This window comes from Pteropus medius, unplaced genomic scaffold (genome assembly GCF_902729225.1).
Source record: "Pteropus medius unplaced genomic scaffold, Ma_sr-lr_union100, whole genome shotgun sequence".
Taxonomy (NCBI): Eukaryota; Metazoa; Chordata; class Mammalia; order Chiroptera; family Pteropodidae; genus Pteropus; species Pteropus medius.
Window position 1 is genome coordinate 9699366 of NW_024340849.1, and position 19900 is coordinate 9719265.

At 43.2% G+C, this 19900-nt stretch overlaps 1 protein-coding gene across 5 annotated transcripts in view; it reads right to left on the reverse strand.

Annotated features, from left to right (window-relative positions):
* ZCCHC2 (zinc finger CCHC-type containing 2) overlaps positions 1-15235 on the reverse strand; it is a 53126-nt gene extending 37891 nt beyond the window's left edge. For 2 of the 5 annotated variants that reach the window (XM_039840117.1, XM_039840127.1), the window contains exons 1-2: positions 13837-14566; positions 794-908 (exon numbers count right to left, since the gene is read on the reverse strand). In XM_039840117.1, coding sequence (XP_039696051.1) covers positions 794-908; positions 13837-14535 — 814 coding nt within the window. In that variant the 5' untranslated portion in view covers positions 14536-14566. Of the gene's footprint in view, positions 1-793; positions 909-13836 lie in introns of all 5 variants that reach the window. The other 3 variants (XM_039840091.1, XM_039840108.1, XM_039840099.1) reach the window with 3 other exon arrangements.
* Between the last annotated feature and the right edge of the window lie 4665 nt (positions 15236-19900).

The following is a 19900-nucleotide window of genomic DNA, read 5'->3' on the forward strand; positions in this document are numbered from 1 at the left end:
AGTGAGCTTGGCTGAAGCAGTCTATGATTCAAATAGTTTCATAGTCTTGAATAGAAAAGGTAATATGTGAATTTAAAAAGAAAACATTCATACCTTTTTTCCCCTGTGAGAAAAAATGTATTACACAAAAAGGATTATTATTGGGACTAAAAACAGACAACATATTGTTAATTCAAAGCTGTTATAAATGGATGTGATGCTTTTTTGTCTATGCTTCACTCTTCCAAGGCTGCCCAGGTGGCAGTCTACATTTTCCATTTCAATTTTTTCCCTAAACACAGGTTTAGGGAAATGCTAAAAGAAGAGAGTATCTCAACTTTTTTTTTCACATGGCAATGTCTTTGTAATCCCCCATCCCAGCCCTCTTGAAAACAGCATTACTGCAGGAAGCATAGACTTGTAAGAAATGTCTTAACTCTCTTCCAGTGACCTTTTGTAAAGTTCGCTTTTTCAGTAGAAGCTGAGCACGTTCTACAAAGATATTAAATACTTTGGGAATATGTTAAGGTCTTTGCCCTCCAGAGATATGCAACCAGATTTAAGACAACTGACTACAAGGCAGAGCCAAGTAAGCATGCACTAGGACAGGCCTTGCAAGCAAGCACTGCAGAGCAAGAGCCCAGATGCAGACTCAGAAGAAGTGGAAGAGTTGGCATTTGAGCTAAACCCAGGACCAGTAGGATTTCTCTACTCCAAAAAGGAGACAGAAGAATTAGAGTTAACCAAAGTAATCAGCACTCTGCAGTCCTTCCAGGTATAGATGCTCTAAGTTCACACAAAGAATACAGCATACCTTCTCGCTGTGTTCTATGAGGTGCCACAGTAAGTCCGTCATGAGATACCGGGGCTTGTTCTGCTGTTAAACTGGCCTCGGCACTTTGCATGTAATCACCATGAGCAGAGTCATTCTAGATGAGAAAGGGGCACATGTCAATCTACATCACAGACTAAGAATAGTAAATTCCATAAAAATAAGCCAGATTAAAGTCTTATATTTTTTTCCCATTACAGTTGACAATATTACTTTATATTATTTTCAGGTGTACAGCATAGTGGTTAGACATTTATGTAACTGACGAAGTGACCCCCCTGATAAGTCTAGTACCCACCTGGCACAATACTTAGTTATTACAATATCACTGACTATATTCCCTCTGCTATACTTTATATTCCTTTGACTATTTCATAGCTACCAATTTGTATCTCTTAATCCCTTCATCTTTTTCATCCAGCCCCCCAACCTCTCTCTCATCTGCCAATCATTAGTTTGTTCTATCTATAAGTCTGTTTTGTTTGCTCGTTTATTTAGTTCTTTAAATTCCATACATAAGTGAGATCATATTTGTCTTTATCTGACATCCTCTAGATTCTTACATTTTTAATAGCAACTACTCTAATTGCAATTTTTAGAGATCAAATAGATGATTAAACAGTAAGGGCAAAAAGGCACAAAGTGTCAAAACAGTAAGGAAAAGGAGAAGTATCAATATTTATGTCCATTTAACAATAATATTCTACCAATTATTCACTATCCCAGTTTTCTTGGGACATACTGCATATTACTATTCAGAATTGCCAATGATTTCAATTCTATACCAAAGGGAACCAGAATTGAAGGAACACATATAAAAAGAGATGGTACCTTTTATGCTAATCCCCCATATGTAAGGATATTGGTATTTTTTACATTAATTATTACACAATTTTAATTCATTACTTGATTTTAGTGACAGTCTAACAAGTTGCCTTGTTAGGAAAAAGTTTTACAAAAGGTATCAATACATGCCGAATCCTTCTAAACTCTTCTAGAATGCATGGACAGTGAGTGTACTACTAAAATTAAACCATCTACTGGGTGCAATAAATCTGAGTTTGCTCAGTCAATCATTAGTGAACTGGAGTTCGTAGGACAGCTGCTTCAAGTAATAAAGAGCATGCTAATCTTATATACGGCTCTCCAGAATTAAAGCATCTTCATGTGTATCATCTTCATGTGTATGCTGTTACTGTAACACACTGGTGAAGCCGAACAATAAAACAGCCTTTTAACAGTTCTTTATCAAAACTACACCTTACCCCTCCTCCATGATCAGAATCTTAAAACACTTCTGAGACCAAAATCACCTCGGTTTCAAAAATGAATTACAATTTTATAAATCTGTAATAAATATACATTCGTGTTTTAAAACTGTATAAAGAAATGAAGCAAACAAGAAGAGCCTATACTTCCCAAGAATCCTAATTTAAAATATTTTGTTCTGCTGTCTAATCGCATCCTGGCCTGACAATGAGTATGAGTTGTCAGTTGACAGCTCCATTTCTGGGAATAAAGCATCACATTAGTTACTCTTGGGAGCTAAGTATCAGCCTTATATAGCAGTTCGTCTTCCTCTAGAAAACAAAGGAAATAAAGACTGTCTACACAGAATCACTTAATGAAAAGAAGAGCACAGATCTCCTAAGTCAAAATCCAACTTCTGAAACATTTAGCATGATGGCATTCACCAATTTTCAATATTACTGATTTTAAAAAGGTAGATATAGGAATTCCTCTAACAATAACAAAATCATGTATATCCTAACCCAGACTATATAATCACTTACTACAAATAAAACATTAGCGTAACAATGCTGTAAGTATTTTAAAAATTAAAAAAAAAATAAAATAAAGCACTGTAATCCTTTCAAATACTTGTGTTAATTGGAAGAAGTTTAGTTGACTAGGTCAGCCATTTCTTACAAAATATTTTTCTACTCTGCTTACATGTGGTTCATAAATTAAAAATAACACACACCTTCAAATATAAATAAGTGCAAAATGTGCAAAAAAACCACAACAGTTTTCATGAGGGATATAAAAAATCAAAACCATGAGATACTACTGCATACTCATTAGGATGGCTATTATCTAAAAAACAGAAACGTATTAGCAAGGATATGGAAAAACTGGAACCCTTGTGCATTGCTGGTGGGACTGTAACTTACTGAGGCTGCTATGGAAGACAGTATAAGCAGTTCTTCAAAAAATGAAGCACAGAATCACCAGATGATCTAGCAATTCCCCTTCTGGGTGTCCATCCAAAAGAGCTGAGACTCGGACAGATAACCTGCACTCTAACGTGCACTGCAGCATTACTCACAGTAGCCGAAAGCACACAACCCAAAGGTTCATCAATGGATGAAAAATAAACAAAATGTGGTATATAAATAATTGAATATTAGCCTTAAAAAGGAAAAAAAATTCTCATATATGCTACAACATGGGTGAACCCTGAGAACATTACGCTGAGTGAAATAAGCTAGAGAGAGGCACAAATTGACGCATATTGTATGATTCCACCGATACGAGGTACCTCGAAGAGTCAAATTCATAGAGAAAGTAAGTAGAATAGTGGTTACCAAGGGCCAGAGAGAGAAGAAACTGGGGAGTATTTGCTTAACGGACAAAGAGGTTCAGTTTGGGATAAAAGAAAAGCTCTGGAGACGGATGGTGGTGATGGTTGCACAACAGCATGAATGTGCTTAATGCCACTGAAGTGGACAGCCAAAAAGGATTAAAATGGCAAATTTTGTTATGTATATTTTACCACAATAAAAAAAAAATTCAAAACAGCAATTTTATCCTGTTGCCTCCACAAATATTATATTGAAGCAACTATGAGAAAGTAGTTTGCTTCATAATCAAAATCAAATTTTAAGAGCAAAATTTAACAACCAAGAAAAAGTCTCCTGTTTAATTACCTAGGGAGAAAAATGGAGTTTGAGTTTCTATCCAAGGACCTAAGTTCATCAACCCATGAAATATCTACTAATTAAGTTTTCTGTCCTCCCTCCCCAAGTCTCAGCACGTATCACTTAAGAGTTAATTCCGAAACTACTTATAAAATTTAAAATTTTATTAATTTTAAATTTTATCTAATTTAATAAAAATGTAATCTAAAGCCTCAGGAGCTACAGAGGTGCGAGTCATGAATTTTACCAGTTCCTACATATAAGGGGTAGCTCTGCTTTTTGCACATGCCAGTCCTCTTTCCACGTTACATACGCTTTCTTTTATTTTGAGCAGGGGAAAGGGGGCCATAAAATTGAAAATGACTGGTTTAATGGAATCTTATAAAGGAATTATATCCACTTTCTCTATTAAGTTCAGATTTCCATGAAAATGAAATACAGATGACATGCCAGAATTGGCATTTTACAAAGACCTGTTAGATGAGAGTGTCAAGACCAAACAGAAAGCGGAGAACTTGTCTCTGCTTGGGTCAAGATGATGCAGTTTAAAAGTTCTAAGCCTGCGAAAATAGGCAGAACACAGAGAACTTTAGTATGTGCTCTTCTTTCTATAACGTATCTGAGTACAGCTTTTTCTGTCCTGTGGCAGCCAGCCTCCTCTAAGAGCTCCTGGTTAACTCAAATCCATGTATCATGTAACAAAGGTGAGCTGGACATCTGGCTCATTCCAGAAATTACTCAGATTTAACTTTACACATATAGATCCATTACAATTACGTGAGATTTCTCTAGTGTGGGGACGTCTGTGAAACAGTCAAGTGGCTGGACAGTCCTAAAAAGACTCTTCACTGAAAACACAACACGAGAACAAAGGTCACATTGCCTTGCTGTACTTTAACTTTAAAGGTCTAACTATATGCGGGGTTTATTTTAGCTCATCTAACAATGTTCTACATATTTCCTCTAGTCCTTTGATATAGGCTGTAAACTTACAAATACCAAGACATTCTCTATTTTTAAAAAAAGCAGAAATTTAAGTTTCTCAGCATTTTTTTTTTAATAAATTTACTAACTTCTTTCCAAGTTTTTACTCTCATCGAATGAGACCTAGAATGTTAATGTGAGTCTATAACAACAACACCCTATTGAGTTGCTGTGGTAAAGACAGCCAAGCATACTCTGATACTCTCCTATCACAGGCGAGTCTAAGTCTCCAAACGGCAGACCTGGGCTGGCTTTAGAGAGTTGTCTGACCAATACCAAGTGACGGAAGGCATGTTCCGGAGTGCTAAGGATAGGTCACAAGAAACCTTGCAGTCTGGGCCCCTTGGAACACTTGCTCTTGGAGTCCCGAGTCACTATGCAAGAAGGCTGCCACGGTAAAGACTGTGCAGAGAGAGGAGAGGGAGAGACAGCGACCTCCAGTCCCCAGCCATCCTGGAGGAGAGACAAGTCACCCTTGCCATTAGTTACCTGTCAAAATTCCTGGCTCAGAGAACTGTCAGAAATAACAATCGTTGTTAGTTTAAGCCACTCGATTTTGGGGCGACTTATCCAGTTACAAATTTTAAATTCTCTTTAAATAACCAGGGTTAGAACTGAAGCAAATGCTATTATTAAGCAAGATCCATAAAAAGTCTTGAATGTTAGAAAATGATTCATTATTAGAAACATTACTGAGATGTTGATTTTATTTAGTGGAGAAGAGGGGAGAAACTGGGGAGAATTTAAGAATTACTTACTGTCTGCCTCTTTAATTCAGAGGATGCAGTAGAAAAAGCTGACGTTTGTCTCATCTCGTCTCAAGGAAATAGCACAACCCAACCCAAATAATGCCTTAAATCATGCTACAGCACCTGGTAGAAGGCAAGCTCAGGTGTGAGAAGCAGCATGGCTGGTCAACGTATAAAAGCTGTGCTGCGAACAGCCAAACTGACAGAGAGAAGGGAGACCAATCAATCAACAGCTCGAAAACGGTGTAATGTGGATTTATGTTGAGCGTGGACTAGCTTCCTATGTAACTATTTTAACTAGAAACATGGGGACAATGTGATTTGGCAAGACCGATGTATCAGAACTCTTACAAGCATCTCGCTACTGAATGTGGGGGCGAAGGGCAGACGACTTAATCTGTGTATACTCTTCCCCATCACAGTCCACTGACCAGAGCAGGCCACGCACTAGCAGTTCTTAACATGACATTAGTGAACAGTAGTCATCTGTGCAGAGTGAGGGTGAACTGGAACCGGGTGGGTGGAACAAGATGGGGGAGGGAAATTCATCACTGTAACTTTACTTTGAGGAACTCTATGAATTTATCACAAATTAAAACACTAAAATTGTTGATATCATTGCCTTTTCTAGAGAACAGAACCTTAGGGCCCACAATGAGAAAAGATCTGGCAAAAGCATGCTGATGTCGCACGAAGTCTACAGCTTGGGGGTGAAAGAGAAGTGAGGGCAGCAGTTTTTACCTAAGAACTGGCCCCGATGTTTTCCTTGTAAAACTCCCTTTGTGGTTCTATTTCGACCTGAATAATGCCATCTGTAGTTAAGAAGAGGACTGGTGAAAAATATGAACTACTGGCCCAGAAAATGACCAAGGTCTAGAATGCAGAGGGGGAGTGGTAGAGGCTTCCCAGCCCAGACCACAGCCAGGGTCCACTCTCTTTGGCACCAGCATCTGTGTTTCCTTCACCAACCGTCTGTTCTCCTACCATGGAAGGGAAGAGATCTCCACTTTTACCTCAAAACTAGGAGAACTGCTACATCCCTGGGCTAGCAGCCCCCAAATCTTTAAATCCCCACTTTGCCAGGATGTTTTCAGGTGAGGTGAAAAGAACACACCAGAGAACATGGGTACAAGAGGATTGATGGAGGGTGTGCGCCTCCCCTCCCTAGCCCCCTAGACGAGAGCAAGGGGGCAAAAAGGGGCACCTGGAAGGAAGTGAGCCCTGGGATCAGAAGGTAACAGCCACCGCATCAGGAACTTCTAACTCCTACACCAGAGCCACACACAGCCTGCAAACCCAGTGGAGAAATGTTCTTGCAGAAACTAAAGCTTATAGGGTTTGAGAAGGATCCTTGAAAGTAAGTGAATTATAGGTTTGTAAATATTAGTGTTGAGAAACATTGCATTAGGACTTGTATTTAATGCCACCTGTTAGAACAGGCACCCTTTCCAAAATAATAAAACCACTTAACACCACCTTCTCATTGAGCAACCTTTTAAGTATGATAACCCCGTTCTCCAGGAAGTGCTCTCCAAAATGCTACAGCATTTTAATTCACATATGGCCACGTTGTCCCTTCTAAGACCACTAGTGAATTTCAATCATTTGACTCCCAAAATAAAAATCAATTATACTGCAAGAAAATTATGTTTCTTTATTATCCCAATTTAGACATTCCTGACAAGAAAAATAAAAATTCCACAACTCTTATAGATTGCTCACTCAATGACCAAAGTAAGTTTTTAACTTTCCTATCATAAGCAAGGTACTATTTCAACTCGGCATCTGACTCCTACTGCCCCCAAGCAAATCACAAATTGGAGATCAACACCAGACAACTACACATGCTACCCAAACAATAAGAAAATAGTTTATAACTTATGACCTTTTCCATTCCATCGAAACATCATCTATAGGTTTGCACCAATTTATGCTCTCCCCACAAAAGTTTACTTAACTCACGAAAGACAAAGATTTTAAGAGTAATTAATAAGCACAAGTATTCAACATTCACTCAATGAAAATTCAGTTCAAATCTATACTATTCCATGCTTTTTACCTAAACAATTGCTTTTATTATTTCCAAAACATTTGTGCCTATACAACTGCAAATATTTTTTATAACTGATAAGTATAATTCAATACAAGACTCAAAAAATCACTCCCGACGCGCTTTGTCTTACAGCAATTTATCCTATTATACTTTTCAGAGCTATATGTGAAAAGCCTAAATAAGCATAGAAAATTTTGACTGAGCACTTAAAATATATGCGACATAGACAAAAAATGAAATGTGATACCTGAGCTTTTGGGGAACTTAAAATCCAGGATGGAAGGTCAATTTTATAAATTAAAAATAATTTTAAAAAATCAAAGTAGTATCAAAATTATAACAGAACACACATGCTACTGGAATTCAGAGGAGGCGAGAATCTTACGAGAAGACCACCATAGGGACAATTCCAGAGAGCATCAATACAAGAAGTGATGGCATGAAACAGCCTTGAATGAGAGGCAGGATGTATGAAAAAATTATGGGAAAAAGGGATTTTGAGCCCAAAGATTTATTAGTGGCCAGGCTCCACCAGTCACTGCCAGAAAACATGCTGTGATTAAACACTGCTTTAGGAGGATGTATCTGGCAGTAGCAGCCAACAGATAAGGCTGAAAGCAGGAGAATCTGTTATACAAGTCTAGATATAAAGTTTCAAATGCGAATGGTGTCAGAAAGGATGAGGAAGGGGTAGATTCAAGATATGAGGGTATGTCAGGATTAAGGTTATCAAGCAAATCAAAGAGAATGACTAGAAATATAATGGTACCACTGAGAGAACTCGATGTGTCTGGAAGATTTCTTTTTTAATCAATGATGCATTCTTTTCTTACATACTAAGTTTAAAGTGACAGTGTCCAGTTCAGGCGTGCGCAAGCACACAAATTTGCAATGGCTCCCACTACAAACTGCTGGCAACTTATTCCTCACCTGACCTTCAAGGCTCTCTTCAAACTTCTGTATTTCCGTTCATCCACTGCAACCAAATTGTGGTAGTCAATAGATAGAGCTTGATCCGTATCTTTTTTACCAAGCGTTTTCACATACGTTATAGTGCGTTCATCATCACAGCAGTTATATATGCAATAAATGGTGATAATATCCCTATTTCATACTGAGCTATATGAAACCTGTATTGACTAAATAATTTGCCAAACTGATCTTTTCAAAACCTAATCTGACCTTAAATGAACTACTTCTTGAATGAGCACAGAACACTTCTCAAGAGCTAAGACATTTAGAAGAGAATCAAAGGCCAAAGGTTCCCTGGAGCACAGGAAGAACAGAACCAGACTCCTGAGAGCCCCACAGCTCTGCCACCTATAACATAAACACCGATTAGGCACTTCCCACCCCTCCCTATTCCCCCCCCTCCCCCGGGACTGTTTACATAGACTGGATAAAGGAAGCTCTTGTAACAAAGCATTCTCTGTGAGTAAAAGAAGTGCTGTGACACGCAGTCCTCCACAACAAGAAGCAGAGCTGGTAAAGTGAAGCTCATCTGCTTTGACAGGAGTGCAGGCCTTTTCGCTTCTCTTAAAAAACAAACGAGAAAACATTTAGCTTCATATTTCTCCAGGAAGGACGAAAATATTAAGTAAGCTTAAAAATTAGCACTGGTCCCCACTCCCAATTTCATAACATCTATAAAAAATATATTTTAAAAGTTCCTTAATCATCAATGGATTCCAGTCTGTGCATTGAACTAATGAAAACTTGTATAACTTACAAAACTATGAAACAGCTTTAAAATATAATTTTCCAGACAAATGTGAAAACTGGGTAAAGATTTAAGTAAACTATGGTTTCTTGGCAGTTAGTAACCCAAATTCTAAATATATATATTTTCTCCACTCCCATCTCCAAATCCAGTATGGGGAGAATATGTACCTTAATGATTTGTGACCCAGAGAAATGCTTCCTTTGGGCTTCTTTACAATGTATTAACAAAAATAACTGCCCCAAATAAATGTGTCTCCAATACTACTTTTCAATTACCCACTCTTCCTGAACACCAATTTAGAGGGATGGGAATAGAGAACAATATAGAAAATACTACACCATACGGACTTTTATTAGGTGGGAAAAAATCCATTCCTGAAAGCACCTGATATCACAATCTGGATGACTGAATCTCAGTGGAAAAGAAAAAGAAATTATCATTCTCAGCAGAGAACTCGTGCTCAAGACAGTACGTTAAGTATTTTGCACTTTATCTCATTAATTCAATCACCACCTCAAAAGGCAATTATGATTCCCGTTTTACAGATAAGACTGTGGCACACGGATTTAAGTGAATTGGTTAATAGCAGAGAGCTAGTGGCAGAGCTGGAATTGAAGCCTCAAAGTCTAGTGCTCTAATAAATATGCTCTACTCTGTTTCAAGGCCTCTGACAGCCTCTAGAACGGCAGTCCCCAACCTTTTTGGCACCAGAGACCTGGTGCTCCTATGCGAATCTAATGCCTGATGCCAGCATTGGGAAGCAGCTACAAATAAAGATGAAGCTTCACTGGCTCACCTGCCGCTCACCTCCTGCTGTGCAGCCGGGACACAGATACAGGTCCATGGCCCAGAGGCTGGGGAGCCCTGCTCCACGTATGACATACTTTCTACACATCACCCCCACCCCCACACACACACAAAATCACAAAAGTTTGTTTCTATCTTTAATTCAAACATGAGTACTATTTGCCAAGCAACTGTTTTGAGGATACCGAAAACAATCTCCAGAGAAACACTGCCATACCAACGACATTAACCACTAACCATTACTATGAGAGTCTATGCTTTTTTCACCTTTGCTTGTAACCGGGGAGCTAAATCTCCACAAGTTGTAATATCCATTTTCACGAGCAGTTAAAGGGTGTCTTTGGGCATTCGAAGAAAGCAAGCTTGCCTCTTTCCTCTTTTCAATGCAAAAGAAAATCATTACCTTTAAAAAAAAGTGTGCAGTTTTGTTGTTGCTATTGCTAACACATTAGTTTGGGTTCCTAACATGAACGGAACCATTTTTAAAACCAGGTCTTTTCCCTTACACTATAAATGTAGTCTGCAACTTTCTCAACACATAACTATGGCAATCGCCCAAACTTCCTAAGTATACTCTTAATGAGTAGTTTCATTACTGCCCACCGGCTTATTTGTTGAATTTTATGCAAGTGACTGACCGGCAGTCAACTGCAGTTGTGAAGAACAACACAAGTCTCCAAAAGGCAATGCCAACACTTAACTACAATCCCATGTAACATTTACTCTAAAATCAACCAGACCACCCAGGAAAACTCTAGAAACTTATTTACTCTTCCTCCATTCTTCTAAAATGATCTGATAAGTCTATTCTAGTGGTTAAGTTTATGGACTTATCATCTCAACTACTGGCATTATAACTGTGGTATGTCACTAAACAGTTGCTGAGCCTGGTCAACTTGAAAGCATACAATTAATATAAAGTTCGCATTAAAGCACATATTCTACCTGTAAACGTTTTTAAAAGTTTTTAAAAAATAAGCTGCTGTATATCAGGTACTGGATACAAGTCTTGAAAGTGTCAGGAACACTTTCTGGGTCAGTAAACCCTTACTCTACTAGAAAAGAAAATTACAAAATTAGTTCTACTTTATTCATTAATATGGATGATACTTGGACCGTAGTGAGGATGATTCCTAAGCAATTAAAAAGTTACATAAATGTGTCTAAAAGTTCTTCCGGGACAATAAAAGGCTGCCACAGGTATTTCCCCCTAGTACTACCAGAGTACACCATCCACGTGGTTCTCCTCTAAAATCCGCGCACCCGCCTAGCCCAGAGCAGGTTCCAGGGACGCGGGGGAGGGAGTACCGTCCTCAGCCCGCCCCCCCGGGGAGGGGCCTGCGCGCCGGTCACGTGAGCGGTGCGCGGCCGCCATCTTGCCGGGAGGGGGGAGGGGAGGAGCCACACGGGACCCGCCCCCAATCGCCCTCCGCTGGTCAGCCGCGGGTCGTGACGGTGGGTCCCTCGCGCGACCTGCGGCACTGACGTGCGAGGAATGGTCGAGAAACGCATAAGATTACGGCGCCTCCTTGCAGACTCCAAGGTGAGCACACCCTGGGATCACTGGGGACAGAAGGTCGAGGAACAGCTGGGCGCGACTACAGCGAATCGGGATTGAAATCAATCCACCCCCATCGGCAGCCTCTGGATTGACAGCCTGGAAGCTACAAGATCCGCGGAAAAAATGTCTTCAAGGCCAGAACATGCCACAGCTGGAGGACCCAGAGTCTACGCTAACAAGCAGAAAATGCGGGGTCCTAACAATTTAATGAGACGAAATGATTTGTTCCGGTAACCCTAAACAACTATTGGAGAAAAAAGTATAACACACCAACCAGTGTCTAGAGATAGCCTTCAGCGTCACCTGTAGTATGTGTAAATCCTATAATTTGTTCCCCCACTTCAACTCATGGCCACAGCACAGGGCACCGCCTGAGAAGTAACGATGTGCTGAAATGAATGGCAGCATGCCCAGCCTCACTTCGTACACTCCTCCCAGCACTCCCTGGTAGCCAGAAAAGGCCACACACTGCAGTCAAGATAAAAATCTCATTACTATGGTTTGCAAGCATCTCCCCCTTGTCTAGTCGCCTTCCAACACTTGGATTACAAGCAAAATTTAAAGGAAAAAAAGACTAGCAGTTCAATCAGAAATTAGTTACCCTAGTAATGATATGAATGAAATGATATAAACGGTTACATTGTGAGGCAGTTTCATTATACTTAAAATCTAAGATTATCTTTACAATATGTTCTATAACAAGAAATGTTTAAAAAATAAGTATTGCTCCTGAGTTCAGGATTTATCTCAAAATTTAATGGCAGTGGCATATAGGACTTTTAGAAAATATTTTATAGGCTGAAGAATTGCAAGGGTTTTTACCAGCAAATACACAGTTGCATACTAGTAGTAAACAAACATTGTAAGATAAATGGGTACTACTGGGTACTAGGCGTTACTACATCTGAATTTGATGTGTCCTAAAATGTGAATCACTTCACGCAGAAGCCTCGTTTTAAAAAGGAGGGGCTCATCCTAGGTTATCGCTAAATCCCTTCCAGCCCCAAATTCCTTGATTCTATGGGTATTGAGTCCGCACAGCCACTAGATAAATACAATGCCCAGTTTTAGTTCCAGGGTACTGGACGACAGCAGATATATGAGTTGAAGTAACTTTCAAGCAAGGTTGGGGAGGGGATCCCCTGTTCCAACATATTATCCTTGAAATTGCCTAAATTGAAAAGTACGCCATCCAAATTAATACATTTTAAGAACTTGTGAACCATGATAATAAACTTATTATACAAAATTTTTACTCCAACTGAAACCTACTCCCCTCTCTGCTCCATTAAATTGTCACGCTCAAGAACTTTATATGGGGCCTATATTATTAAATTGCTTTCACGGCTCCATAAAAATTTCATCTTTAATGTTTACAAGTGACTCATCTGCTCTCTCGTCTACTACACTTTGGTGTTTAATAACTTTATAGGAGACAATACTTATGCCTATAGTAAAGGCCCAACAAATTACCCCCGGAACCATATCCGGAGGCACGACTCGAGCCCGTTAGAAAGCAGGTTACGCCAAAGGTAAAGGCATAACCAGCCCGCCCTAGAAAAGGTTTCTTACCCAGACAACCCGCGCTTTTACTTGAGTCAGTTCGCAGGTCTCCGCTTGAGATTTCTTCTGCAAATCAAGTTCTCTAACCAGGAGCCAAAAGACCCTTACGACCCCTTTTAACTCAGGCACATGCTGAAGAAAAATTTTAAAAGTCCCTTCGTACCAAAGACGACAGCAGGCTGGCAGCGCACCTTAGGCCACCTGGCTGAGGGGTAAGGCAGAGCTTTAGAGCGTGCAAGCGGAGCCCGACGGCCAGAAAGGGAAGGCGCTGCCCGTGGCCAAACCGCAGCTAACACGCCGGCTCCTTTGGCACTTCGCCTTTCTCAGCACCTAGGGCTCGAGAGATGCTCAAAGCCAAAAATATCCCGAGACCCTTCATCCAAGAGGGGGACCCGGGATGAGAGTTCCATGTTTTCCGTGGCAACTCCGGCACGGAAGAGACTTCTAGAGCATTCTGTTATGGCGGGTGCCTGTGTGTGCAGGAGGGGGAGGTGTGAGGGGAGAGGAGCGGCCCAGCAAAAAGAAGATGAGTACTCTGGGGCTGGGAGCGCGCGGTGGGGATTCCGAGCCACCTGCGCCGGGGTCAGGCTAGGCCACGGGGTGTCCGAAAGCTGGGCCGGGGCGGTGACCGGCCCGCGGGGGCTAGGTGGCTCGCGCGCCCTACCTGGGCCCTGGGGCCAGCAAAGTTGCACGACTCCACCTCCGCGTCCTCGGGGGCTCCGCGGAGCGCGCTACGGAGCCTCTCCAGGTGCTCCCTCAGGGTGACCCGCTGGTGGAAGGAGAACGCCGGGTGCAGCGAAGCCATGGTGAAGAGCAGTAGCAATTCCTCCTGGGCCCTGAAGCCCAGCCCGTCGCCGGCGCGAGGCTCGGCACCGCTGCCTTCCCGGCCGGAGCCGTCCTTCTCGGGGTCCTCCTCGCCCTCGCGCTGCTCGCCGCGCTCGCCGGGCTCGTCCTCCGCGCAGCCTCGCGAGCCCTCGCCCCGGGCCGCGCGCAAGCTCTTGAGCACCGAATCTACCTGGGGCAGGAGACGGTGCAGGCGGCCGGCGGCCTCACGGTTCTCCGAGCCCAGCAGCGCCAGGTAGACGATGAGGCGCGAGCGTACAGCGGGCTCTCGGAAGTCGGCCAGCGGTCCCGGGTCCGAGAGGCCGTTGGCCTTGGCCTCCGAGTCTCGCAGGTAGTGGTAGTCCTTGCGCGCCAGGTCCTCCAGGCACGAGCCGAGGAAGCGCAGCTCCAACGGGTTGCAAAGGTCCAGCAGCCCGCACATGAACTCCAGACGCTGCGCCGAGCCCAGCACCAGCCCGAACCACTCGTACACTCGCTCCTGCTCGCGCAGCGCCGCCGCGGGCCCGCCGCCGCCCGGCATGCCCGCCCCTGCCGCCGCTCCGCCAGCAACAGGCTGCCCGAGCCCCCGGGGCGGCAGCGGGTGGCCCCGCGGCGGGCCCGCGGGCGGCGGCGGCGGCGGGCGGCAGTCACGGCGGCGGCGTGGTGGCGCCTTCGCGCCCGGCCGCGCGTCCGCCTCGGGTTCCTCCGCCTCGGGCGGCGGCTCCGCGGGGTGCGTCGGCTTCAGCGGCAGCTTCATCCTCAGCATCCTCAGCTAAGGCGGCGCAGACATGCGAGCGGGGGCGGGCGGGAGGGGCCGGGGGGAGGGGCGGGGGCCAAGGCGGCAGCGCGGCCGTCAGGAGCCGGGGTCCTCCATGCCGCCGAGGGAGGGCCGGGTCCAGGGGCGGGTCTCCGCCGGCGAAGGGGGCGGTGGCCGGCCGGCGAGGTCGCCGGCGACGTCTTCCCGGGCCAGAGGCGGGGCGTGCCCGCGGCGGCTCCTCCCCCTCGGCTCCGCGCCGGCTCTGGGAGCCCTGGTGCTGGTGAGAGCGAGCGAGCGAGCGAGTGTGTCCGCTGCCTCCCTCTCTCCTGTCGTCCTCACTGGGCTGGGGCGGCGGCGCCGGAGCGGTTCCCTCGCGAGCGGGGGCGGACAGAGCGGCTGGGAGAGAAGGAGGAGCGCCCGGGCCGGGCGGAGACGCCTGCTGGCTCCGCGGAGGCACTTCAGCCAATCGGCGGCCCGAGCCAACGGTTGCGTAGGTCTCCCCGCCCCCAGGGGCCGCCTCTCTCTGAGAAGCCACGCCCAACTGCTACCCGGCCGCCTCTCTCTCTCTCGACGGTTTCCGCGCGGTCTTAAAGTCTGGTGGTTAGCAGCTAGGGGGAGGACATGGGTGGCACGGTGGGGAGGCTGCTAGGTGAGCCGCAGCGCAGCGAGAAGCGTGTGGGGCACACGTGAGAGCCGGGAAGTGGGGGAATTTCCCCTTTTCCACGGGCCCTAGCTCCGCTTTTGACTACGGACTCCCCTGCTCTGCCTTCACGCGTGTGCCGCCGCCCCACCTCCGCGTGCGCCACCCGGTTCCCTTCGCTGCCGCGTTGAACGCGTCGCAGCAGTGGGGGTTCCTCTGACGTGAACCCCCCAGCCCCGAGATGAGCTCTCAGTCCGCCACAGCCTTGCTGACCTTCCGGAAGTCAGCAACGGGATAATTCCCATCACAACTTCACAAGGCTCCGTTGTGTGGACTCTGTTGCGGATCGCGGAACTGGAGCGGGAGGCAGGGTTGTGGCCGTGGTTGCGGCGCCCGGACGCCCCGATCCCGGGCTAGTGCCCACGCCGACTGCCGGCTGCAGCGTGCGGAGGTGGGGACGAGCGGCTCCGGGGGCGGAGAGGCCACCCGACCCGAGGGAGTCTCACGGCTTTTGCGCCGAGAAGGGACACGCTGGTGTGGCCACTCTCGGGCCCAACGGTTGCCTCTGGTCTGTAACGCTCTTTGGAAGTTATTCCCACGACAGTTTAACAAAAGCCCCTCCAGACCCTCCATCTTTTGGGAATCATTTTATTTGTCAAGTAGCGTTTCTGTGCATAACACGTTTTGAATCCTTGTGCCGGTGTGAATTCCTGTGACGAGGAAAGTAGTAACCTACCACCTTGACAGGCTTTCAACTTTTTTAAAAAAAGTTTTGCTGCATTTTTAAGGTTTCAAGACCTCCAAAATATATCACTGGCACCGCTGTTGTTTTTTATTTATTTTTTGTTTGTTTTTAAGCAACATCGTCCAAATTTTTAACACCCAGCTGGGTCTTTTGAGTGTTAATTATAAAAGGTGGGTATTTTTAAAAAAATCCTTAATGGTTTAAATTAAGAAGCCCTACTACAGCTACAGTAGAGTATTTAAAAATATAATAATAATAATAAAAATAAGAGTCGCCTTGTACCTCTTTCCGAAAATGTTGGGACCTGTTTGGGGAGAGCGTATGCTGAGCCCTTTTCATCTCACAGTTTCATGCCTTAAGACGTTAGACTGGACAGAAGCCGAAATCAGTTTCATTGATAAAATGGGGAGACAGAATTATTTTCAAGACGTTTGAGGCCGGCAAAATATGTGAAAGCCATTTTTTCATGTAATTTGAAATTTCCTGCGTTTTTTGGGTGTGATGTAGAAATCTTTACAATCAGGAGAAAATTTTGTAAGGACTTTTAGTAACAATCATTGCCCCTTTTGCTATCAAACCCCAACTGCCCTGGAACCAACTTCCCTGGAAAATTCTACTCCATCTCATCTCCTGTTTTCACATTTCTAAAGCTTAAGGTGAAGTACTTTAGGTAACCAATAATGTTACTCTTGCTGGATATTCACAGGTCCCAGTGAGTCACCTGTCTAGATTGGGGTATTTTCTGTAGTAAGCTAATATTTTATGTCTGAGGTGATTTTTACATGTGACTCAGGCAAAAGGTCTTTACAATTCCTTTGGCAACAAGAAGCTATTGGTATGAACTCTCCACAACCAATCCATAAATTTTATGTCAGATTTGTAATCTAACGACTTTCATACTTCTATTTTGGGCCAATATTAGGAAATGCAGATGGTTGCTTTCCCATCATTCACGTTTCTCTTCCTCTTTTCCAACAGCCCTGGATTTGGGGCGAGAGATATGCCTAGTTCTGAAGAAGCTGACTGTGCTTCTCTGTTTCTAGTGAATGACCAGGAATGGGCATGTACCCTAAGGCAGTCCAGTTCATATAAATCTCAGGACTAGTTCGGGTTGTGACACATATGTTTTCTTTTCTCTGCTAGATATGAACTAGGATTCAGTGACCCCAAAAGCTATTGGCAGTTCCTTTTGGTTCCTGGAGTATTATTCATTCGTTTATTCAGCAAACATTGTGGGGAATCCATGCCCAACACTGGTATGTGGCATCTTTTCTGGAATACTAGCGTTGGGTTAAATTCAGTCTCCCTATAGTTGTGGTTCCCTTTGTGAGAAGGGTACTTGGGAACCTAGGTTGACCAGGCTGCCCAAGTCCTGCACACTTGTACATTGAAATCCACCAACTCTCTGAAGCCTGTCCAGAAAACAAAAACAAAAAAACTTGATTCTAAAGTGGGTCGGCTTGGCGAATCCTCAGACTACTGGCTTATGTTAGAAATTAAGAAACTGAATCACATTAGGCACTTGCCTGGTTCTATGGGATGTCTGCAAACAGACCTTTTGCCCAACTCTTCAGAAAGGCAGGGGTTATCTCCCCCAGAAGACAACATGGCCTTCTAAGGACCCACGGAGAGGTGGAATTGAAGTCCTGTAAGGTTGGCTTGCTAGATAGAGAAATAACCACTGTTCCAGCAATGTTCTCTGGGATGGAATTTGCTGAATCCATATACTTATTTAAATATATGGTTACATCAAAATATTGATGAGCAGTTGATTGTCAATCTAGCTTAAACCCATCATCTTTTACCCTTTTGCCTTCATAAAAGAGGCTTGGTTTTTGTTTTGTTGTTTTTTTTTTTTTCAAGTATCCAGCCTTCTCCCCAGGACCCTGTGTGGCTTAGGGGATACTTTGCCAGCTCTGTGGATAGATCTTGATCAGTAACCCAATCAAGAAAGCCCATACTTCTTGCCAGTTGGTTCAGAGATCTTGAAAGATTGAGATACACTAAAAGAACACATAAGCCAATAAACTCCATAAATTGGTGTGTAAGGGGCTCCCGTTGGCTAAATCTGGCAGAATTTGAGTATCAGAAAGAATAAGATGGTCCCCCAAAATAAAAAAGAATCCAAGTGCATAGGGATTCTCAAATAAAAAGAGGTGGAGTTGGGTGCAGGGAAAGCTCTTCCATGCAGAAGAATGCCAACTGGAAATTGAGAAGGAAGGTATCATTTTGCAACCACTAAACATAATAATTGATTCAGGCATTTTTGCCAGTGGGTGCAAAGTTATTGGGAAGCGAAGCATTCACATGTCCTCAAAATAACACCTCAACTAAAAGGGGGAAAGGTACTTTTACACGGATAAACCTGACGGATACCACCTTAACCATATGGTCCCAATTACATTACCAATAACGGGACAATCTAATGTTTTAATCATGTCGGAGATGTCTTTGGAAGTATACACTATTTGTAGTATTTTTGCCAAAATGTTTACACCGAATCTAATCATAAGAAAATAAGACAAATCTAGATCGTGAGACATTATATGAGACAACTGGACTGAATCTTCAAAAATATAAATGTCGCGAAAGCAAATATAGGCAGGGGACTGTTCTAGATAAAAGAAAACTAAAGAGACATGATGACCAAATGCAATTCATAATCTGTGATTGGATCCTGGGTTGAACAAACAAAAAAGCCCTAAAAGACATTTTGGAGACAGGTATATTTGAGTATGGACTTGTTAGACATGGTTACTGTGTCAGTGTTTTCTTGGGTGGCATAATGACGTGGTTATATAGAAAAATTCTCCTTTTATATGTGTATATGTATTATTGACTGTATTCCCTATGCTGTACTTACATCCCCATGACTATTTGTAACTACCAGTTTGTACTTCTTAATCCCTTCACCTTTTTTACCCAGCTCCCTAACCCCTTTTCCATCTGACAACCATCGGTTCTCTGTATGAGTTGTTTTCGTTTGTGCATTTTTATTCTTTAGATTCCATATGTAAGTGAGATCATATGGTATTTGTCTTTTTCTGTCTGACTTATTTCACTTAGCATAATACCCTTTAGGTACATCCATGTCACAAAAATACTATGAACAATTATATGCCATCAAATACCAAAATGCCCTTGTTTACAATTGATATATGCTGAAGCACTGATTGTTGAAATGTCATGATATTTATAACTTATAAATAAAACAAGTATGGCAAAATATTATCAATAGGCAAAATCTAAGAAGTTTTTAAGGGCAAACATTGTACTACATCTTTTTATAGGTGCAATTTTTTTTTCAAAATAAAGTGGAAAAAATGGAGATCACAAAGTACACATCCATAGGATGAATAAAAAACATATTAAATTTATAAATATAGTTTAACACATTAAAAGTTGTTTAAATGGTTTTGTAAATAATACATTAACCAAAATCCCCTTAAAACTATATATAAAATAGAGTAACAAGATTTGACAAAGGAACATAGACGCTTAAAAGAGAACTGATTTTCTGAATTTCTTATCTCAATATATTGGCCTTTCAAAAAATTAGAGAGTGAAGCTGGTTAGAATCAGCTTGTAATGGCTTGCAGAGTCAGAGACAGTCAGATTGTCATTGTGTTCTGAGAGAAACCTGAGACACAGCCAAATGCAAGCAAGGTCATTCTCAGACAGAAATGTTCTCAAGGAAGGGTGTAAAACAATCACGTTGGAACCAACCTATATGAAATCATGGTGAAGTACTAGGAAGGTGGTGT